This window comes from Xenopus tropicalis, chromosome 7, assembly GCF_000004195.4.
Source record: "Xenopus tropicalis strain Nigerian chromosome 7, UCB_Xtro_10.0, whole genome shotgun sequence".
Taxonomy (NCBI): Eukaryota; Metazoa; Chordata; class Amphibia; order Anura; family Pipidae; genus Xenopus; species Xenopus tropicalis.
Genome location: NC_030683.2, coordinates 118,354,013 through 118,373,537, shown reverse-complemented (window position 1 = coordinate 118,373,537; position 19,525 = coordinate 118,354,013). Strand labels below are relative to the sequence as shown.

The window sequence follows — 19,525 nt, the reverse complement described above, 5'->3', positions numbered from 1 at the left end:
GCAATGAAGATCACACATTATTGGTAGAAAGATTCCAATTCAAGCATGTTTTTTAGTAAACTCCTATAACGTAATATAAACATCCATGTTGCTGTTCAAGCAGTGTATGATATTATCCTTACACTTTGCCATATCAGATGTTCCGTTGGCATCGTTTTTGTGGCTTTTCCACCAATGCTCACTAGATGGCAGAGCAACACTAGGCAACACTCATCTGTCTAATGGGAAACTGATGATGGAAAATAGTCACGGCCATTCGATTTTCCTAAAGCTGCACATTTTGGATGGTTTCTTTAGCCTGGCTGCTCCTTGATGCACTGTTGAATCTTTCTTTATGTGTTCTTATAAATGCAAGAGAGAAACCTTTACTACATCATGTACAGTTATTTGACAGTGAACGTTTTGGGGGCATCTGTATAATATTGTACCTTTATATATGTATATGTGTGTGTGTGTGTGTATATGGACATAATAACCCACTCAATCAGTCATGCAAAAAGAATTTATTGTAAAGTAAAACAATCCAAAGTTTTGGTCACAAACAGTGACCTCCCAGTGACACAGCAGTATATTAAAATACACATACAGTTAAAGGGGAACTAAAGTCTAAAACAGAAAAATGATAGAAATGCTGTATGTGCACCATAAAGTATTGGTCAGATCGATATTATACAGAGAGAGAGAGAATCTGACATAAATGAATGTACCAGATCTGTCCTTTGCAATATATCGTAGGGACTGCTTTAAACATTTGTGAAATATTTATTTTATTTGATAAAATATGAATGAAGCACAGAATGCAGTATCTGAAAGCAAAACAAGAGAATGTCAAAGGAAATTTTCCAACACACAGTACGGACATTGTGGGAAAATGGTTCAAATGTAAAAGACAATTCATTCAGCCACAAGTATAGATCTCACACTGCAGCAAACTCAAACGATCGAATCAGAACGACGGGTACGGGCGTCCATCAGTTCGGGGACCACATCAACAAGCCAATGCGTTCCCCGATCCGACTAATTTTTAAACCCCATCGAGATCTGGCCAATTTCAGGCCAGATGTCAGTAGGGCAGGCCCGTCAGTAGTGCCCATACAGGGGCCGATAAGCTGCTGAATCGGTCTAAGGGACCCATATCGGCAGCTAGAATCGGCCCGTGTATGGCCACCTAAGCCCTGTACCACCTAAGGTGCACCAAGTGCATCACCAGTTCCCTCAGAGAGCACTCAGCATCAGGTACCTACTGACAGCTTCACCACACACTAAAAATTCTCTGTGCAGAGAGTAATAATAATCTGACCGCAGCGGATAAGTTGGCAAAGCAGCTATAGAGAGGCACAGTGCATAGTATTTCTATTACAGCCACGTAGAACAGTCACTTTTTGTGCCTTAATGAGCTGAATGTGCAGAAGCACTTTTAACTGATTTCCTTTAGTGGGTCTTGTATCTCCCCATTTCATCTCTTCTGATCTGTATACAGCTCTTCAAAAGGGTCATCGTCCTCTTCTCCATCCTCTTCCCCTTCCTCTTAGCAATCCTCTTCCCCTTCCTCTTAGCCACCCTCTTCCCCTTCCTCTACCTAAGAACAAAAAAGGAAGACAGGTAGACTTAAAAATACATAATGCCTAATCAAACTAATAGTTTACTCACAGTTTGAGAACTGCAAGGGGAGAACCAGAGGCAGTTTGAGAACTGCAAGGGGAGAACCAGAGGCAGTTTGAGAACTGCAAGGGGAAAACCAGAGGCAGTTTGAGAACTGCAAGGGGAAAACCAGAGGCAGTTTGAGAACTGCAAGGGGAGAACCAGAGGTGAGGGCCAATCAGGGTGAAAGGTTTAATGTGTGACTCTTGTGGGGACCTGTATGGGCAGCAGATTGTCCTGAGCTTAGTGTAAGGGCGGTGAGGGGGTGTTTGTTGAAATGAAATATATAGAGAGAAGCAGAGGAATGTAGGGCTTTATAGGACACATACAGTACCTAACATATCAAGCATGCACAAAATAGTCAACACGTTATCTTCCTTATCTACATTATTGATTAGCAGTCTAATGTTTCCATTTCATTTTGAATTAAACAATGAACTGATGCAAACTTGGAAAGAACCACCTACCAAGGCCGAGAATGTTCACATTGAGAGGCTGAGCAGCAGCTGCGGTATTTAGTTCCTTAAGAAGTCTGGACTGATATTTCACTATTTCGGATTGTGCGTCAAATCCCTTTTTCAGCAACTCGTCTGCTTCCTAAGTTCACAGAAGTTAAATTTAATGAAGAAATATTGCTTAGTGAAACATTTACCTTACAAATACCTCTGATTAAAGGGCAACTATAAAAAAAAAATTGTTTCCCAACCGGAGCGGGCTAACAGAGTCCCCCAATCCTATATCACATGTGTGCACATAATGAGCAACCTGGGGCACTCACTCATTATATGTGTTTGCCCAACATGGCTGCCCCCACCTGGGGCTCCCTCCCATAGCAGGGGGCTTTTGTGGTAAAGAAAGAAGAAAAAAAAAACAAGTGGGGGAAACAATTATTAGGTGATAAGTGCCCTATAAGCAGCCAATGTAACTGTATTCAGGTCAGGCAGATATCCGCTAGACAGATATGACTTTCAATAGCAATAGAAATTACATGTAACTTAAAAAAAAACATTGTAAAATGTTTAATCAATGTATATTCAAAATTGCTTAAAATTACATTTGCTTTCTTTTAGCAAAAAGTAGATTCTGGGTACATTTTCCCTTTAAACTAACACGTGGAGACAGATGCCTGCACTTTAGGCATGCATTATTGCAGAATGCATTAAGCCAGGGATCCCCAGCCTTTCTTACTCGTGAGTCACAGTCAAATGTAAAAAGACTTGGGGAGCAACACAAGCACCATAAAAGTTCATGGAGGAGCCAAATAAGGGCTGTGATTGGCTATTAGGGGCCTCTATGCACCCTATCAGCTTACAGGGGGCTTTATTTGGTAGGAAATCTTGTTTTTATTCAACCAAAACTTGCCCCCAAGTCAGGAATTCAAAAATAACTCCCTGGTTTGGGGGCACTGAGAGCAACATCCAAGGGGTTGGTGAGCAACATGTTGCCCCTGAGCCACTGGTTGGGGATCACTGCATTAAACCTTTGCACAAGAACATTTTCATTGGATATAAACTCAGGTGTATTTTAACTGGACGGGGCTTAATTAGGGCTTTAGTTACCATTTAAATGAGGCAATATATATACATAGAAGTTGGCTTGTTGTGGCCTAGAAGGTTCAACATAGATCTCATAAATTATAACAAATTTCTAAAGCAGGGCCAGAACTAGGGGCAGGCAGGAGAGGCATGTGCCTAGGGAGTAATGGTGGGGGGCACTAGGCACATACCTCTCCCACTGCCTACCCCTTGCCTGGGGACTTGCAACTGCACTCGTTTGTGCTCACACGTTGTTTGCACATGTGATCGGGTGCAGGTGGATGAACACAGCACACAGTGGGGAAGGCGGCCAATCGGGTTGCCTAAGGTGCCCGTACGGCAAGGCCCAGGACTGTTCTATAGTAATTTCTCAGTAATGTCCAACCTGCTTCTCCACCGCTGATGTTGTACTGCATCTCAATATATGTCAGACACCTTGGTTTAACTGAACTGTTACACTAAATAAATCCAACTTTAATTGTTGGTATTGGATCTCTGCAATTAATACAATAGTGCATAATTGAGACTTATAAGACAGACACACTGCATATTTGTTTTTAATGACATGTTACTTTAGCATGTTCTGGTTCCACAGCATCTGCTGCTTGGATCCTGTACCTTTAGCTTCTCTTTAATCATCCATTCATTTTGCTCCATCAACTTCTTTCTCTCCTCTTCCATCTTCTCCTCCAGCATTTTCTTATGATCTTCCAGGCTTTTCTTCTGATTCTCCATGTCTTTCTCTAACCGTCTGTTATTCTCCTCCACTATTTGCTTTTCCCTCTCAGCAGTTTCTGTCCGGGCTCTCTGTTCTGTATGTAAGATAATTGCATTCACCAGTTACAGAAAAGGTTGTAAAGTTTATCTTAGATTAGAAGTAAGTAGCAAGAAAAAGTAGCAAATAGACAATGGATCCCTAAAGTGTCAGTCTCACCTTCTATTTCCTTTTCTGTAGCTGTAAGGGACTGATCTGCCTGTAAAATTGACTCTTCGACAATTTTTTTTTCATTGAGAAACTCCTCTATTATTTCCGGAGCCTGTAATATATAAAATGGCAAAAGGGTTTTGTTATTTTAAAAAACAAAAACAAAACAATATAAAGGGGCATTTAAGGATCTCTATGGAACTTTTTGGCCTCCACCTGCTGCACAGTTTGGATGATGCTGAGGAGCTTTGGAGACAAGGCCTCAGTAAAGCAATATGTTCTAAAGGAACCACCCCTTTAGTCAAGGAACACGGACCCTGTGAACAGGGTATTTAGGCAGTGATAGCTCCAGCAGCTATAATAGTACTCTCTAGGAGTATAAGGCAGATAGACAAGCTAGAAAAGGCAGCACTGAGCTCCAACATAGGGTTGATAGATTAAAGGTTTCTTTGCCAGGTGATACTCTGCTGATAATAAAGGGACACACATTTGGGAATAGACTCAGGCTAGAAGTGTATCCCTGAGGTTTCTACTGGGGGGGATCTGGGCCACTAAACGGTATCTCAGAATGTTGAACCTAAAACCGGCAAGTCCATCTCCATAGTGATTTTAGCGTGTTCTGCTCTGTAATATGTTGTCATATCTCTATGAAAACACTGTACTGTGTAGGTGCTAACTCTGTGCTAAATTGTCTATTGTATAAATGGTATATATAAACTGTTTATATAATAGAATATTAGGACACCGTACTTTAACTCCTTTGCCTTTGGTTTTATTGTATTTATCCACCAGCAAGTTCTTCTCTGAAATGAACTGTGTATATCCGCCAGGTTTGGAGAATTTCCCCTCTGATATCTCTCTCTCCAGACTCTCGTTCAGTTTCTGTAGAATGGCTTTGCACTTCTTGGCAGATTCCTCTTCATTGTGCAGAGAATATTTGGACTTTTCCTCTGCCAGTTCATCCTGTAAATATATGACAAACAATTCCTTGTTGGTCAGAACCAGCGGTTTTAGGATTTTTTAGTCACATATTATGGGTATTGGACCCTTTATGCAAAATGCTTGGGGCCTGGGGTTTTCCAGATAAGATATCTTTCCATAATTTGGACCCAATTGGATTGTTTTGTCACCAATATGGATTCATGCAGCTTAGTTACCATCAAGTACAGGTACTGTCTTATCATTACAGAGAAAAGGGAATCATTTAACCATGAAATAAACCCAATAGGGCTGTTCTGCCCCCAATAAGGGGTAATTATATCTTAGTTGGGATCAAGTACAGGTACTGTTTTATTATTACAGAGAAAAGGGAATCATTTAACCATTAAATAAACCCAATAGGGCTGTTCTGCCCCCAATAAGGGGTAATTATATCTTAGTTGGGATCAAGTACAGGTACTGTTTTATTATTACAGAGAAAAGGGAATCATTTAAACATGAAATAAACCCAATAGGGCTGTTCTGCCCCCAATAAGGGGTAATTATATCTTAGTTGGGATCAAGTACAATTACGGTTTTATTATTACAGAGAAAAGGGAATCATTTAACCATGAAATAAACCCAATAGGACTGTTCTGCCCCCAATAAGGGGTAATTATATCTTAGTTGGGATCAAGTACAGGTACTGTTTTATTATTACAGAGAAAAGGGAATCATTTAACCATGAAATAAACCCAATAGGACTGTTCTGCCCCCAATAAGGGGTAATTATATCTTAGTTGGGATCAAGTACAGGTACTGTTTTATTATTACAGAGAAAAGGGAATCATTTAACCATGAAATAAACCCAATAGGGCTGTTCTGCCCCCAATAAGGGGTAATTATATCTTAGTTGGGATCAAGTACAGGGACTGTTTTATTATTACAGAGAAAAGGGAAATAATTTCTAAAAATTGCAATTATTTGCTGAAAATGGTCTCTATGGGAGACAGCCTTCCTACAATTTGACGCTTTCTGGAAGTTTTTGGATAATGGATCCCATACCTGTATTGGTTTCTGTTTTCTCATTTTCCTCCTCTACTCATACCATTAATTTACTGACTGCTGTATAATAAATCATTCAGTTACACAACTGATAAGAAGAGTATGCAGCAGCGAATAGAAAATCCTTGGCACTGTGCCCCACCATCTCTGAAGCAAAGTGTTGCAGACAGACCTCAAAGGTCCCAAATGGGATGTTTAATACACAAGACAATACCTGAGTGCTATTTTGCACACATTTACTACTTGCTTAATGTGGGTTAATAAATTTGAGAAACTTACAATGAGCTGATTCTGATATTGCCCATTCTCATCCTTGAAGGACAGGCCCATAAAGACCTTTGTTGCTTCTTTTTCACACTCCTGGTGAATACTGAGAAACTCTTCCTGGGTCTCTGTAGGGAATTTGGCAATTTGCTTGCTCATCTCTTCCTCATACTTGGTCAGAGCTTCCTGCACGGCTCTAGAATTCTCTCTATCTGCCAGGGCTTTTACTGCATTCTCCATACAGGGGATGGAACCGCTCCGTATTGCCTCTGTGTATAAGTCAGTCAGATTGCCCAGAGCTAGTTAAGGAGACACAGAAAGGGTTATTATTGGGTGAGGTTACTTGTTTACAGGTGATGGAGACATTCTTTTTTATGCCAAACTCACTTCTCCCTGTCACTATGGTTCCTCCCACTAGAGTTTTAGCATTACAATGCTGATTTATGAATGAGCAAAACGTTATCGCTTTGTCTACAAATTCAAGCTCTAATTCTGATTCTTGTAGTTCCTCCAGTCTCTGGAGATCTGCTTTTGAAGCTGGCCGGTCAAACACAAAGCATTTGTGCGAATGAAAGTAATGACGAATGCACTGACGGGGCAGGTTGTAGTCTTGCACCTTTTTGCCAACACCTGAAAAACATTTTGGAAATGCAGTCAGATTAATGAATAAATCATTTAACATTTACAATAAGGTAACTTAATGTTATGCCTGGTGGGCACATTCTACTACTTTACTACCAAGTTTTTAATGTATTTTTTTTCCACTGTTCTCGCTGCCTACCGCCCCAGGGGCCCCCCAGGGTGCCTCCGCTGGCCGTGTCACCTGCATCCCCTGCAGGGGCCCCCGTCGCACCCTCCTAACCTAAGGGAAGCGGCAACAGGGATTGGTCCTAACCTAAGGGAAGTGGCAAACAATGTAGGTCTCTATAAAAATATATTGCATAAATAGCTTCTATGTAAAACCCTGCTTCATCTAAATAAACCATTCTCAATATACTTTTTATGTAGTGTGTGCCATTGGGTAATTCTAAATAGAAAACTGCCATTTTAGGAATTAAGGGCCGCCCCCTGGGACCATAGGATTCACAGTGCTTACAAACAAGCCAAGGCACACATACATGCTAGGCCCCATCAGCCAATGAATGGGCAGAGTTCTGCCTTTTGCTCCCACACTACTTCCTGTTACAGTTAGAGCTGCATCACTTCCTGTCAGCTGATCTCTGAGGGAGCACACAGCCCATCACTAAATGGCGGCTTAAGGGAAAGGATGTAAAAGGGCAATATTTACTGATATATATATTCCAGTTTGGGGAGATTCTTTAATAGGCCACTTAACATAATATAAACTATCTGTTGGTTAAATAAAAGAAATAACCCTTAGGGGCAGATTTACTAATCCACAAATCGGAATCTGGAAAGGGAAAAAATCGTATTTCGTCGCCATCGCAATGTTTCGCATTTGTCGTGACTTTTTATCGTATTTTGCGCAACTTTTTAGTCGCTGTCGCAATTTTTTCGTATTGAGCGATAGTAAACAGCGGAAAAACCAATCCGATTTTTTTTCGACGAAAAAGTAGCGGAAAATATATGAAAAAGTTGCGACGGAAAAATCGCGATGGCGACGAAAATGTTGCAAAAAATACCGATCATTACGACGAAAAAACGCATTTGGGCGCTTTCGGTCCATTCGTGGATTAGTAAATCTCCCCCTTAGTGTCTAAGGCTGGATTCCCACCCTCTTTTGCCTGTGAGCCACATTCAAATGTAATAGGAGTTGGGGAGCAACACAAGCATGAAAAGTGAAATGTTCCTGGGGTGCCAAATATGGACTGTGATTGGCTATTAGGTCGTCCCTATATGGACTGGCAGGTTGCAGGAGGCTCTGTTTGGCAGTACAACTGGTTTTTATGCAATTAAAACCTGCCTCCAATCCAGGAATTGAAAAATAAGCCCCTGCTTTGAGCCACGGGGAGCAACATCCAAGGGGTTGGGGAGCAACATGTTGCTTGTGCGCCACTGGTTGGGGATCACTCTTAATGGCTTAATGACGAATAACAAGGGATAGATGCCATTTAAAATGCCATCTTGTCTTGGAGATAGCTACTATTGATTTACATACCTCTCTTTAGTTCCAGTGCATCCATTAAATATTGATCCTCAGTTATTGGCACACCGTCCTTCTCTAACTGTAGTGTAAAGTCCCTCACACACCAAATGAATGATGGGAAGAACCTTTTGAATTCTCCAGTCTCATCCATGTCCTCAGCTTTTCCTTCATGTGATTTAACCTTTATGCGCTCTGTTAGTTCTGTCACGTAACTGTGTGATGTTATAGGATGGAACATAACTACATAACTATTATTCTTTCTCTCACAAAACAGCACTTGTGTGGTGCTTTATGGCTTGAATTGTAACTATATTTATAGAGCATTCTGACTGCAATGCATAAAGCCCTAGTAGCATGACTGGGATCAAATCCTCAGCAAGCTGAAGCATATTTAACCACAGCCAAGAGTTTATCTTGACCAGTTTTGATCAGTAGATTACAGAATGGCAGAGTATGCCACATGGTTCATTAAAATAATCTCATCAATTCACAAATGCCATAGAATGAGCCCAGAATGTTCCTCTTAAAGTTTCTCTTCTCCCTGTAGCTAAATCAAGAGTTTGCTAAGCCCAGAGTATGTCTCTGTGTGCTGCTGAGTACCCACATGCTCATTATAAGAGGGGAAATGGGGTGCTATAGCTGAAAAGCACTTATAAGCAAAAAGGGTGTCAACTATTCATTCCATAAGTTTTAATTCATCAGTTTCTGTTTGGATATTTAGGTCTTGCCCTGTTTATGGTAGTGAATGTTCTGGAACATTGAAGGAGGCCAGTGATTTCCAATATTAAAGAAAATTGCAGAGCATCGCTCCTATAATTAATGGAAAGGATACTGCAGATTATCCATGGCCTGTTGGTCAATGGTCCCCATGCTGTTGTACACCAGAGTGCTGCTGAGTAAGATAGCCAGGGAGAAGATCCAGGCATCATTCTTGCTGTCTCCCTGGTTAAAGAAAAGAGAAGCTTTACATGTCTATAAATCTGTAATGCTGACCATAAATTCCCATATTTGTTTAAGCAGTTTGTTAGTTTGACCTTGCTTCCCGATTGTCTTGGCAGGTACAGTACCACAGGGAGGTGGTTCACTTTTGACCTTTATATATAAAGGTGCCTATGACTATGTGCTGGGTAAGCATGAAATGTGTTAGGCCATATTGGGTTGTTAATGCTTTTAATGGATTAAAATAAGTATAAACATTTTTTTACTGTCATTAGGAGTGATTAATTTGTATATGCATTACCCTTTTTTGATCACTAGGGTCCGAATACTATGTATATAAGTTACGTTATTTTGTTCCTGGTCCTTTTGCCTCACACTTTGGACAAGCCATCTTGCAGTCAAACCCAAAGTGAAGATATTATCTGCTAAAACTCTGTCTCTTCTAATGGCCAATATCGTTAGTTAGCCAAAAATGTAATCTATAAAGGCTGGAGTGAATGGATGCCTAACCACTGGATCTGAAGAGCTAGGAAAAAGCTTTATTGAGCGTGATTGTTTTAGGAATACAAGCCTGATGTTGCGGGACTACAGCTCTTAACATGCCTTATTGTTTAAAATATGTTAAAGTGTGGTAGGATATGTTTGCTCACCTTTTCTACATCCCCCAGTCCCTCTGTGTCCAACAGAACTAGGGTGTGGCCTTTTTTAGTAGGGTGAGGCACGCACCACATCCAGATCCCTTTAGTCTTTGACCGGACGGTTGATCCCAGAGCAAACCCTGAAGCAGTTAGATAATATAGAATAATGGATCATTAATTCAGCAGCATCAAAATAGTTTTATAAACTGGCAGACCGCCCACAGCAGCACAGCAATCCATTTGTGGGTTCAGATCTATTGTGATACCAAGAGCATATAAAAAGCTAAATCAGTTTAGGCTAGTAAATTACAGGGAGGATAGATATATTCATTGCCTGAGTGCTCATTCCTGGCTCCGGCTAGTATGTTCATAAGGTAGGATTTCCCAGTTCGATATTTCCCAACAATCGCCACAACCACCACAGGCTGAGTGATTTCCAGTAAGATCTCTAAGGCCTCCTGGTTAACTGTTAATTCTTCTCCTTCCTTGTTTTCTATCAGGCACATGGGTTCTCCCATTGGGAACGTTTCCATCCTGCAAATAAAGGGTTAGTAATATCAGTGAAAAGTATTCAGGGACCCTATTATCTTATAATGAGGAAAGTGTTAAACTGTGTTTCTGTTTTCCTTTCCCTGTGTTCTCTGAAATCTGTTGAAGCACATAAATATGGGTAATGTATACAAGAGAGCATTTCAGAAATATATCAGATATGGCTAATAGCATATGTGCTTTTTGCCTGTCTGACAGCTATCAAACATTATCTAGGGTTTTAAACAGTAGGACCTAGGTATTAAGTTATGTCTTTAGATTCGAATGTCACATTTTATTCTTTGCTCAAACCTTAATTAGATAGGTGCTGAGAGATGCCAGAGATGGCTGTGTGTGTAAAGTTAGTGGGAAACCCCAGTAGCAGAAAGTACACTCTGCTTAGGGTGTGGAAGGAAAGGGAGTCCTTGTCAGGACTTTGAAGGTCTCTAGATAGGTCAGTGTGGGTCTGTATGTGAGTGGATAGATGGGTCAGTGTGGGTCTGTATGCGAGTGGATAGATAGGTCAGTATGGGTCTGTATGTGAGTGGATAGATAGGTCAGTGTGGGTCTGTATGTGAGTGGATAGATAGGTCAGTGTAGGTCTGTATGTGAGTGGATAGATAGGTCAGTGTGGGTCTGTATGTGAGTGGATAGATAGGTCAGTATGGGTCTGTATGTGAGTGGATAGATAGGTCAGTATGGGTCTGTATGTGAGTGGATAGATAGGTCAGTGTAGGTCTGTATGTGAGTGGATAGATAGGTCAGTATGTGGATAGATAGGTCAGTATGGGTCTGTATGCGAGTGAGTGGAATAGATAGGTCAGTGTGGGGTCTGTATGTTGAGTGTATAGGTCAGTATGGGTCTGTATGTGAGTGGATAGATGGGTCAGTATGGGTCTGTATGGGAGTGGATAGATAGGTCAGTATGGGTCTGTATGTGAGTGGATAGATAGGTCAGTGTGGGTCTGTATGTGAGTGGATAGGTCAGTGTGGGTCTGTATGTGAGTGGATAGGTCAGTATGGGTCTGTATGTGAGTGGATAGATAGGTCAGTGTGGGTCTGTATGTGAGTGGATAGATAGGTCAGTGTGGGTCTGTATGTGAGTGGATAGATAGGTCAGTATGGGTCTGTATGTGAGTGGATAGATAGGTCAGTGTGGGTCTGTATGTGAGTGGATAGATAGGTCAGTGTGGGTCTGTATGTGAGTGGATAGATAGGTCAGTGTGGGTCTGTATGTGAGTGGATAGATAGGTCAGTGTGGGTCTGTATGTGAGTGGATAGATAGGTCAGTATGGGGTTCACTTTGGGGTTCAATTGGAAGGGTTTAACTTGGTTGGACCTTGGACCTTGACCTTTTTTCAACCCAACTTAACTATGTAACTATATAAGTATGGGAGAGGAGCAGCAAAGGAAAGAAGGTGCTGGGAGATACCAGAAATGGCTGTGTGTGTAAAGTTAGGGAGAAACTCCAGTAGCAGAAGTACTCTCTGCTTAGGGTGTGGAAGGAAAGGGAGTCCTTGTCAGGACTCTGAAGATCAAAGCATTTAAAGGTACAGTGTCCTGCAAATACACCTTTCAATCTTATCTCTGTGTGAGATTGCGGATCAGAGAAGCTCCCAGGGAGGGGTATTACAGCCCAGTCTGCCCTGACCCTGGGTGGAGCCACCCCATTTTACAGTGTACCTCTTCCCCTGTAGTGGAGGCGCAGGACTCTTGTATCACCAGAAAGAAGTGGAAATCAGGTAGGTTTTTCTTAAGTAGCAGAATAGGGCTAGATATATAATATCGTATATATATATATATATACACACAGATTCTGTGTATAAATATATATAGTTATATATACAAAAAAAGTTGTTTAAAATCCAGAAAATCAATTTACCTTGCTGGATTCAGTTCTTGCCTTCTGTGCAGGGAATAGAATGTGTATTTATCTTGTGCTGTCTCCTTTTTATAGTGTCTCATCCTAGATTCAGTCCTAAGCACTGCAAGTGAAAGAAATTTCTTCTTATTGCCTACAGAAGTTCTTCTATTGACTCATTGTTTGTTTATAGCAGTAGAGCTGGCATAGAGATATGCATGGGCATCAGCAGATCATTTTCTGGAAGGGGGTGGTCATCAATCAAAAACAACCTGTTATTCTAGACTCAGTCTGTGTACAATAAACAGGTGCCATATTTGACGGAAATCAATTTATTGGCAAAGCCCATAGAGATGCTTACAGCTTATATAATTGTATAACTAGAGGGGCTGCCTAAGCAGAGAGATGGATGGGTGGTGGGGGCCCCTGCAGGAGGTGTGAAGCCCATGGCGGGGGCCCCTTGGTGGGTGCAGGGGCCCTTGAGGCAGCAGAGCCGGTGGGCCCTGCACCCCTCAGTCCGACCCTGCCCAGGGGCCCATCAAACAAATAAACGGACCTGCTGCTACCCTCTGTTATGTACATGGATGAGCATGGCTGTCTCAACAAAATATGGGGCCTAAAGTGAAAATGGGACCCCAAAAAATGCACTGTGATTTGCGACACCATTTAGTCATAATTACCCATACACGCTAGTGAGATCAGAAATTAGGGTTGCCACCTTTCCCCCTGTTGAATGCTGGGTAAGGGAGGGAGGTGACGTCACGGGAAGGGGCAGTGACACACGATTGGCCAATTGCTGCATCAATCTAGGAACGTGCTGGGCAGGCAGTTTTCCTATTACATGTGAAGTTGGCGCAGCGCAGGATCAGTAGGCTGTATATTTGCGTCAGAAGCCCGATTATAGTTTTTATAAATAAGCTGCAGTATAGCAATATATGGCAATAGGGTACATATATTCTTGGTTAATAACAGGTAAGCTGTGTTGCTTATCAATCGGTTTTAGTTCTAACACTTACTGGCTCTCTAAGAATTCCGTTATAAGAGAAAATCGGTGCATAACATAAGTATAACAGTGCTAGGCTAGGCAACCTAGATAGCATCCTCGCCCCGGCCCGCCCTGAAATGGGGGGGGGCAAGTAAGGTGTGAATTGAGGGGCGGACTGTGGGGGGGCAAGGGACCGTACTAGGGGTACGTACCTAGTGATACCCCCCTAACCTCTGCACCCTAGGCATATGCCTCTACTGCATGTCCCTAGTTCCAGCCCTGATTCATACAGTATCTATAATACACTTAACTGTTTTTTGTTCTATTAACAAAATTGGTAAGATCCAGACAAAATGAAATTTTTATGGTAACTTTGGTGCTGTACAGATGCTTTATGGTCATTTGTACCTGAATTTTATTGCTAAGATCCCTTTGGAAATGAACAAAGTAACATCTCTGTCATATCTATGTACTAATCAGTCATTGAATTCCTGTTAGAGACTTATGGGACAGAGTGTTGTGAACAACTTGGACATGCCTTTGAATGCCTTGGATAACTTAGTGGCTACCATAATATCAGGACTTTGTGGTTAAATTTAGGTCTTTGAAAGGGCATGCATGAGTTTAAATTTATAAAGCAGTAACACACAAACACTTGAATTTAGTATAAAGGGTAAATACCTGGTAGCAAGGTAACCAGCAGTGGCCAGCAGAACAGCAGCCAATCAGCAGAACAATGGGAAGGGAGCAAGATAGCAGCTCCCAGTAGGTATCAGAATAGCACTCAATAGTAAGAAAGCCAAGTCCGGCTTGGGACTCCTCCAGTTACATGGGAGTAGGAGAAACAATAGGTTAGCTGAAAGCAGTTCTAATGTGTAGCGCTGGCTGAAAGCTCAGACTCAGGCACAATGCACTGAGATGGCGCCTACACACCAATCTTACAGCTACAAATACATTTGTTGGTTCTAGAATTACATTTTAAATGGCAGAGGGAATTATTTTCTATGTGTCATTTAGAAATAAAAAGTACCCCATAAAACTCATGACAGTATCCCTTTAAGGCGACCCTCAACACACTACCATTTAGTGTATAACACACATTTATATTATTCCTACCAAAGTGCAGAACTTTGCACTTGATTTATAGTAACCCAAACCTTAGGTTTGAGTAAAGTAAGATCAGCTAAGAGTCATATGTTCCTGATACACATATATTGTTAGGCAAACCTTCAATAGTAAACAGGTATGATTAGCCAGCAAACATTCATAGGAACAACCAGGTTTTAGCAAACAGACAGCAGATGAATATCAAGTAAGGAGTTCAGCAAATGCTGCTTTCAATGGCAATTACATTTACAAATAACTTTTAAAGTTGCTTAGAATTATGTTTTTTTTACTAGGCAAAAATATTTTTGGGGTTAACATGTCCTTTAAAGCAATATTGTCAGCACCTGTGTTTGGAGATCTTCTAAAGGTGGCCGTACACTTTTGGGCTGTAGGCCATATGGACACATACTGTACAGCGTGCCATACCTGTGCATAACTACATTTCTATTATTGGAGCTGACCATCCCCTAAGGATCGGAACAGCAGGAAGTGCAGCTCCTCTTCACTTCTTTTTCTCCTTGTTCTCTCGATGGGCTGTGAGGGGTAGAAAGCATTCTAGCAGTGGCTAGAGCCACAAGTGAAGCATATTACATCAGGGTTGCACTGGGGGGTGTAGGGCCCACCGGGGCTGCCGCCCCCAGAGACCCTGCAGGTGCCCCCGCTGGCCACGTTCCCCGCACCCCCTAACCTCCGCTGAGCCTCCCTTACCCCCCCAGGGGCCCCCGCTGAGCCTTCCTAACCCCCTGCAGGGTCTCTTACCCGATATCCTCCCCTGAGCGCGAATAAGTTTAACACATCAGGGGTGGAACAGTCGGCCAGGGGAGCACCAACAAGGGTTGGGTGTGGGCCGTTGAGGCCCACCGGGTTTTTTTCCCAGTGTCCCGGCTGCCCAGTCTGACTCTGTATTACATAAAGTGCCAACCAACTTAGGTTCTATGTAGAATATGTAGAATCTAGGTGCTTGGCAGGTAAAGGGTTAAGGAATAGAACTGCAAAACAAAATACATGCAAACAATGTTAAACTTACTATTAAGAAATGCCATCCAAATATTTTATATACATATATTACATGATAAGGAGAATTTTTTGACTCTTTTGTCTTGTTGGCGAGACAGGAACCATAGATTTAGTGTTTAATTAATGTTTAGCTTGAAAATTTTATGACGGTACTTCTTTTATGATCATGGGGTGTCAAATTTGTAGGTGGCTGAGTGTAACCTAATATAGGTATAGGACCGGTTATCCAGAATGCTCAGAACCTGGAGTTTTCTGGATAAGGAATCTTTCTGTAATTGGATTTCCGTACCTTAAGTCTGCTAAAAATCATTTAACCATTAAATAAACCCAATAGGGCTGTTCTGCCCCCAATAAGGGGTAATTATATCTTAGTTGGGATCAAGTACAGGTACTGTTTTATTATTACAGAGAAATGGGAATCATTTAACCATTAAATAAACCCAATAGGGCTGTTCTGCCCCCAATAAGGGGTAATTATATCTTAGTTGGGATCAAGTACAGGTACTGTTTTATTATTACAGAGAAAAGGGAATCATTTAACCATGAAATAAACCCAATAGGGCTGTTCTGCCCCAATAAGGGGTAATTATATCTTAGTTGGGATCAAGTACAGGTACTGTTTTATTATTACAGAGAAAAGGGAATCATTTCAGAATTATTTGCTTATAATGGGAAATGGCCTTCCCGTAATTTGGAGCTTTCTGGATAACGGGTTTCTGGATAATGGATCCCATATGTACTCTTCTGAAGGTATATAGTTAAATGGAGTATATAATTAAATAAAGTTTTTAAGTAATAATAGAGTTCCCCTAAAGTATTTATATGTAATAAGGTAACAAACAAACTTTAATAACAACAGGAATCCCAGAAAAGAATTTTACACATACAGCATCACAATAAACAATATGTCAGGTCATATTTAGCCATATCATTTGTTTGCCTCCTCTCCCATTCTACACTATACAATTCCCAATGGTTACAGGATAATATCATTGTTCTTTGGCTTTGCTCCCTAAGCAGGGCTTGACCTTCAGCTCTCCAGCTCATTTAGTTCAGCAGCTGTAGGTATGTTATCCTAGATTCAGAGGTTTCACTTTCATGTCTTTTCTCTGGAAATGATTCGTTTAGGAGAAATCATTTGTCACTATTTAATTCAAAGAACAGAACATTCATCCTGTATAAATACACTCAAGAAAATGTGATATACTTAACAGCATAAAAGAAAACAGGTCTCTCAAGAAACTCCATACATTAAGAAAACATTTACAGTGTTCTTTTATAGTTTTAAATATAGGTGGGTGTAACCAGCAGGTTAGATTTGATTTGGCCCAGGAGCAGTGGGGGTAACTAACATATAAATTAAAGAAGGAAGAGTAGGGACCTACCTGTACCACTATAATTAATTTTATAAAAAGTGTTACTATTACCCATTCATCATATGAGGAAGACAGTACTGTAAAACACATACCCAGGGCAGCATCAATGCACCTGGTTATCCCTTGGCACATTAACTCCTTCTAGCCCACCTACCCTTCCCCGGGGTCCCTAAATTAATTAACACAGAGTCCAGGATGGGATTGTAAAGGTCACTGCATTGTTTATAAAAACAGTGTTAAAACCTTAAAATGTATATCTATCTGTGTATATATTGTGACATGCTGAATGCCTGTACACGCAATTTTGGGGGAATTAGCATTGGTAGGCAGGCAGGCAGGCAGAGGATCTGGAGCATAGAGACAGGGACACCAAGTCTTCAGGCAAAACTCAGGTTTATTTAGGGCCAATTCTTCCCAACAGAAACATAAAGACATAAGTTCATAAACAGTTCAGTGTTATGAGATATCCCTCCTTCAGGGTTCTCACCTTCCAGGGTTATTTCCACGCTCTGGAACACTCAGGCTTCACACTAAGCCTTGCCGAGCCCTCTCAGCACTCATCCATTCGGTCAGCACTCCCTCTGCTTCCTGGCAGTGGCAGGTGGCACCCCAGCTCCTCTGGGAGTCCCTAACACAGGCAGCCCTCCTGCTCTGAGAGTGATCTTCACTCAGTCAGCATTCAATTCCAACTCCAACCCCCTGTGTAAATCCCATAGCCCTTTTATTGGCTGCTCACCTGCAGCCTAATCAGGCAGCTCCCTACAGCTGGCCAAATCAAAGCCATAAAGGGAGTTTTACTCCAACACAGCATTACCTGCTGTAAAACCAGGTATTTTACCTTGGGCCATTTGTATCCCACCTTAAATACTGGTGGAAATACACCAAATAACGCTCTTTCCCATTGCATCTCTCACATATCCCCCCCCTTTGTTTTGACCCAGGGGCGAAACACCTTGCAACCCCAACAGAAACTCTCTTTCTCTTAAAGGGATTTCTATCTCAAGTTTTCCCCCCTAGAGTTCTATCATTGGGATTGAACACATGTGTTTCTATGGGAGAAGCCACACACACTTTCTTCTCCTGCCTCTTCTCAAATGGGGAAGAAACAATGGCCAGACTTGTACCCACACATGCCTCACCATCTTTGTCACAATTATGCACACTCTGCATTTTATCATCACTCTCTGTCTTAAAACCTACAGTGGGCTTTCCTTCAGCCTGCAACACTGGGTTTTCTTGCAAATGTTTGTCTTTGCCTTCAAGCTCTTGCTCCCCAGATGCACCCTGCCCTCTGGTAGCATTTGTCACTTGCACACTGTTTTGTGTCACACAGCTTGGCACACACTCCGTGTCAACATCCAGCACACATTTGGCATCACTTGGATTAACACACTCTGCCAGACTCACATTTTCTGTGTGAACATCTCCTTCCACAGCATTTGGCAAAGACCTCATTACTTTGCCTTTAAGACATTCCTCAGTCACTTGATTCATCACAAGGTACTCACTGCTGTCGGGCTAATTATGCATATATCTAAAGAATTCAAGGCTCCTTATTAACAGGAGGAGTCTTAAATAATATATGCCCAACTCTGAATTCGATATCGAGTGTTCCCAATCAATTGGTACAAAGGTGAGAAATCATGACAATTATTTAATAAAATAATTAATTTATTTAAATGAAATTATTACTTAACACTCCCTGATATCTATCTAATAATTAATCAAAATGAACATTGACCAATAGATGTTATTCAATAAATGGCAAGCATCCACAAAATATATATACGTTCACCTTCAATACTTGATAACAAGGTATTCAAATATATTAGAATCAAAGGAAGGGTAAATGATTGATTTTGAGGACTTAAGGAATTTTATCCTTAAGATTTTCTTATTTCCCCATTAGATTGTTAACTTGGATATCATATATCTATACTAATGAATACACATAGGAATAATAAATATCCAAGCATACAACTTAATAGAGAAAAAGTATAACAAAAATTTATATTTACCAGAGTAGAGTTTTCTTATAGTTGAGAGTAGTTTCTCCTCGATTTTAGTTTTTAGATCCCCTTAGATTTTCTTTTTCAGGTTCTTTCTTTTAGATTCCTTTTTTTTTTAGTCCCTCCTCTTTTCTCTTCCTCCTGTCTCCTAACTTATCCCTCATCTCTATCTCAAACTCCACCTCTGGGATTTATCAACTAGCCAACTGGCATCAACGGATAGTCTTTAAGTTAATCTATCACCAGTTGATTTAAATATTTATTACAGTGACCTTTGGACCCGTGATGTCCTCCCCCATCTGTAGGTGTCACTGTTTCCTTAAATATTGTGGTCTGAAAATATTCAGAAAATATAAAATAACTTTTGACCTTCCTTAATTCGATGTTACACACTATTGTTGACATTGCTCCAGACTAGAACAATGCTGTGTAACCACTTAATACCTTAGTACACATACAATATACTTGTGAACACACTAGCCATTCAAAATTGATCTGTCCTTGATTAATTATTACCCTCTCAACAGGTATGCTCTATATTGTGGAGAGTTTGTAAGATCCTTCAAGGTGTTCTCATCTTATTCACCTAGACACCAAGGATTATATAACC

At 41.1% G+C, this 19,525-nt stretch overlaps 1 protein-coding gene across 1 annotated transcript; it reads right to left on the bottom strand.

The window, feature by feature from the left end:
- Positions 1-488: 488 nt before the first annotated feature.
- On the bottom strand, positions 489-14,162 carry LOC100488013 (guanylate-binding protein 2). Its single transcript, XM_012967560.2, has 13 exons — positions 14,088-14,162; positions 12,443-12,545; positions 10,367-10,566; positions 10,045-10,172; positions 9,288-9,397; positions 8,468-8,667; positions 6,736-6,978; positions 6,364-6,647; positions 4,852-5,064; positions 4,111-4,213; positions 3,795-3,988; positions 2,109-2,238; positions 489-1,579 (listed from the first exon to the last, which is right to left on the bottom strand). Exons 2-13 carry the CDS (start codon positions 12,523-12,525, stop codon positions 1,494-1,496), a joined length of 1,974 nt encoding a protein of 657 aa, XP_012823014.1. The 5' UTR covers positions 12,526-12,545; positions 14,088-14,162; the 3' UTR covers positions 489-1,493.
- Positions 14,163-19,525: the final 5,363 nt, after the last annotated feature.